The sequence below is a fragment of the Oryzias melastigma genome, unplaced genomic scaffold, assembly GCF_002922805.2.
Source record: "Oryzias melastigma strain HK-1 unplaced genomic scaffold, ASM292280v2 sc01504, whole genome shotgun sequence".
Classification (NCBI taxonomy): domain Eukaryota; kingdom Metazoa; phylum Chordata; class Actinopteri; order Beloniformes; family Adrianichthyidae; genus Oryzias; species Oryzias melastigma.
In genome coordinates, this window is record NW_023418086.1 from 1 (window position 1) to 2,043 (window position 2,043).

Consider the following 2,043-nt stretch of genomic DNA (forward strand, 5'->3'; position numbering starts at 1 on the left):
TTGGGCTATATAAATAAAATTGAATTGAATTGAATTGAATTGACAATGCTTGACAAGGTGTACATTATCGAGCATTATCACTTAAATTATTCTGATTGACAATGCTTGACAAGATATACATTATCAGGAATTCGTCGTCCATTCATTCCTGATAATGTACACCTTGTCGAGAATTTTCGAGCACTATCACTTAAATCCTTGTTTGCAGGAATGACTCAAACACATCCCTCTTTTTTGTGGTTAAAGATGCTCTGTTGGAGAAATCACCGACGCCATGAAGAAAGTATTCGGAGAACACAAGGCCAGCACCAGGATGGTGAGTGGAGCGTACCGCAGCGAGTTTGGAGAACACGAGGAGATCGCCGTGGCCCACAACAGGTACAAAAACGTCCCTTTTGTGAATCTCCTATCAAAGAGAGTCGAGTCTCATTGTGCTTTTGTATCTTTAGAGTTACAGAGTTTAAAAACCACGAGGGCAGGAACCCTCGACTGCTCGTTGCAAAGATGGGGCAGGACGGTCACGACCGGGGAGCAAAAGTCATCGCCACGGGTTTTGCAGACCTGGGGTTCGACGTCGACATCGGACCGCTGTTTCAGGTCAGAGTCCACAGCTCATCTCTCGTTTTAATGTCTGATTACTTCAGCATTTTCACACCAATTTCAGAATATGATGCTTGTAGGATGGAGTTCGGTGTTTTTTCTTGCATTACATCTTAGAAATGGTTAATAATTGACAAATAAATGGATAGAAAGGGGTTAATTTTTTCATTAAAAATCCACTTTTAATGTGTTTTCATATTTTTATTTTAAATTATGTCATTTTTAGCCAAAATCCAACAAAATCTGTCGTTTTTTAGGAGAGTTTCTGCAGAGTGACAGGAGTTCATTAAAAATTCACCTCTAATTTGTTGGCGGGACTATTGGCGTGAAGTAAGCCTGCCATCTTCCCATCATCCTTTTGTTTACATGCTTTCCTCTTCCTGTTTCTTAGAATTTGGAACAGGGAGCTTGTAGCCCGCCCAGAATATTTTCTATATCATAAATACGATCTTTTTCAAGCGGTATATTTTCGATTTGAACAAAGAAAAATGTTATTTTAAACTCAATTTTCTTAATATCATTAGAAAAATGGCAACCAAACATGTTAAAAACACAATTTTCATTGGAGTGAGTCTTTAAATCCTAGATGAATATTTGTCATGTTGATTTTCCCTTTTTAGCTTTCCATCTTTTAGCTTTAAATATATTTTAAAAAGTTTCACAGAACACGCCAAAGATTTTGTTCTCTGATTCAAATGAGCTCAAAACCCACATTTAACCTTTTGGAGCCGCCTGACTCGCCCGTACGTCCAGCGACTCCACGTCTTGTGTTGTCAGTTGATGTTTTCTTTCACACAGTTTTGCGTTTTTAAAGGTGACGGAGCAGCTTGTTTTTTTTCCTAGAAAATGTTGCCTTTTAGCGAGCGAGCTGTTTTTGTTTTGTTTGCACATTAAAGAGTTTCCAAACTGAAATCACCTCCAGACACGAGTTCATCTTCAATGTGCTGTTGATGCTCACAGCCACAGTTTGCTGGGAAAAAAAAAAGCTGTCAGCCTCTGGTGATGAGAAAATAGAACAATATTGAAGAAAAAAAAAGCGAGTGAGGTTCTCCAAAGTGTATTTAGTCAAACTACTTCTGCTTCCCATCAGCCTCCAGGTGAAAGCACTGAAAGATGAGGGAATTGACTCATTCTCATGCGGTAGTGTGGTGTTTTATTTTCATTTTTGATCTCACAGACTCCTCTTGAGGTTGCCCAGCAGGCCGTCGATGCAGACGTCCACTGCGTCGGCGTCAGCACGCTGGCGGCAGGACACAAGACTCTGGTCCCCGAGCTCATCAAGGAGCTGCGGAAACTCAACAGACCCGATATCCTGGTCATCTGTGGAGGCGTCATCCCACCACAGGTAACCTTTAGGACCAGCTGCTAAAAAAGGGTTGACCTTCTTTACTGTTTTATTTTAAGGTGGCAAGTTTTGCAGCTAGTTTGGCAGAAAAGGAGAAA

The 2,043-nt window shown here is 40.6% G+C and overlaps 1 protein-coding gene across 1 annotated transcript; it reads left to right on the forward strand.

Moving 5' to 3' along the window:
• The first annotated feature begins 225 nt into the window (after positions 1-225).
• LOC112141409 (methylmalonyl-CoA mutase, mitochondrial) lies at positions 226-2,026 on the forward strand. Its single transcript, XM_024264540.2, has 3 exons — positions 226-378; positions 450-597; positions 1,778-2,026. The coding sequence occupies exons 1-3, from the start codon at positions 275-277 to the stop codon at positions 1,967-1,969; spliced, it is 444 nt and encodes a 147-aa protein (XP_024120308.1). The 5' UTR covers positions 226-274; the 3' UTR covers positions 1,970-2,026.
• The last annotated feature ends 17 nt before the right edge of the window (positions 2,027-2,043 follow it).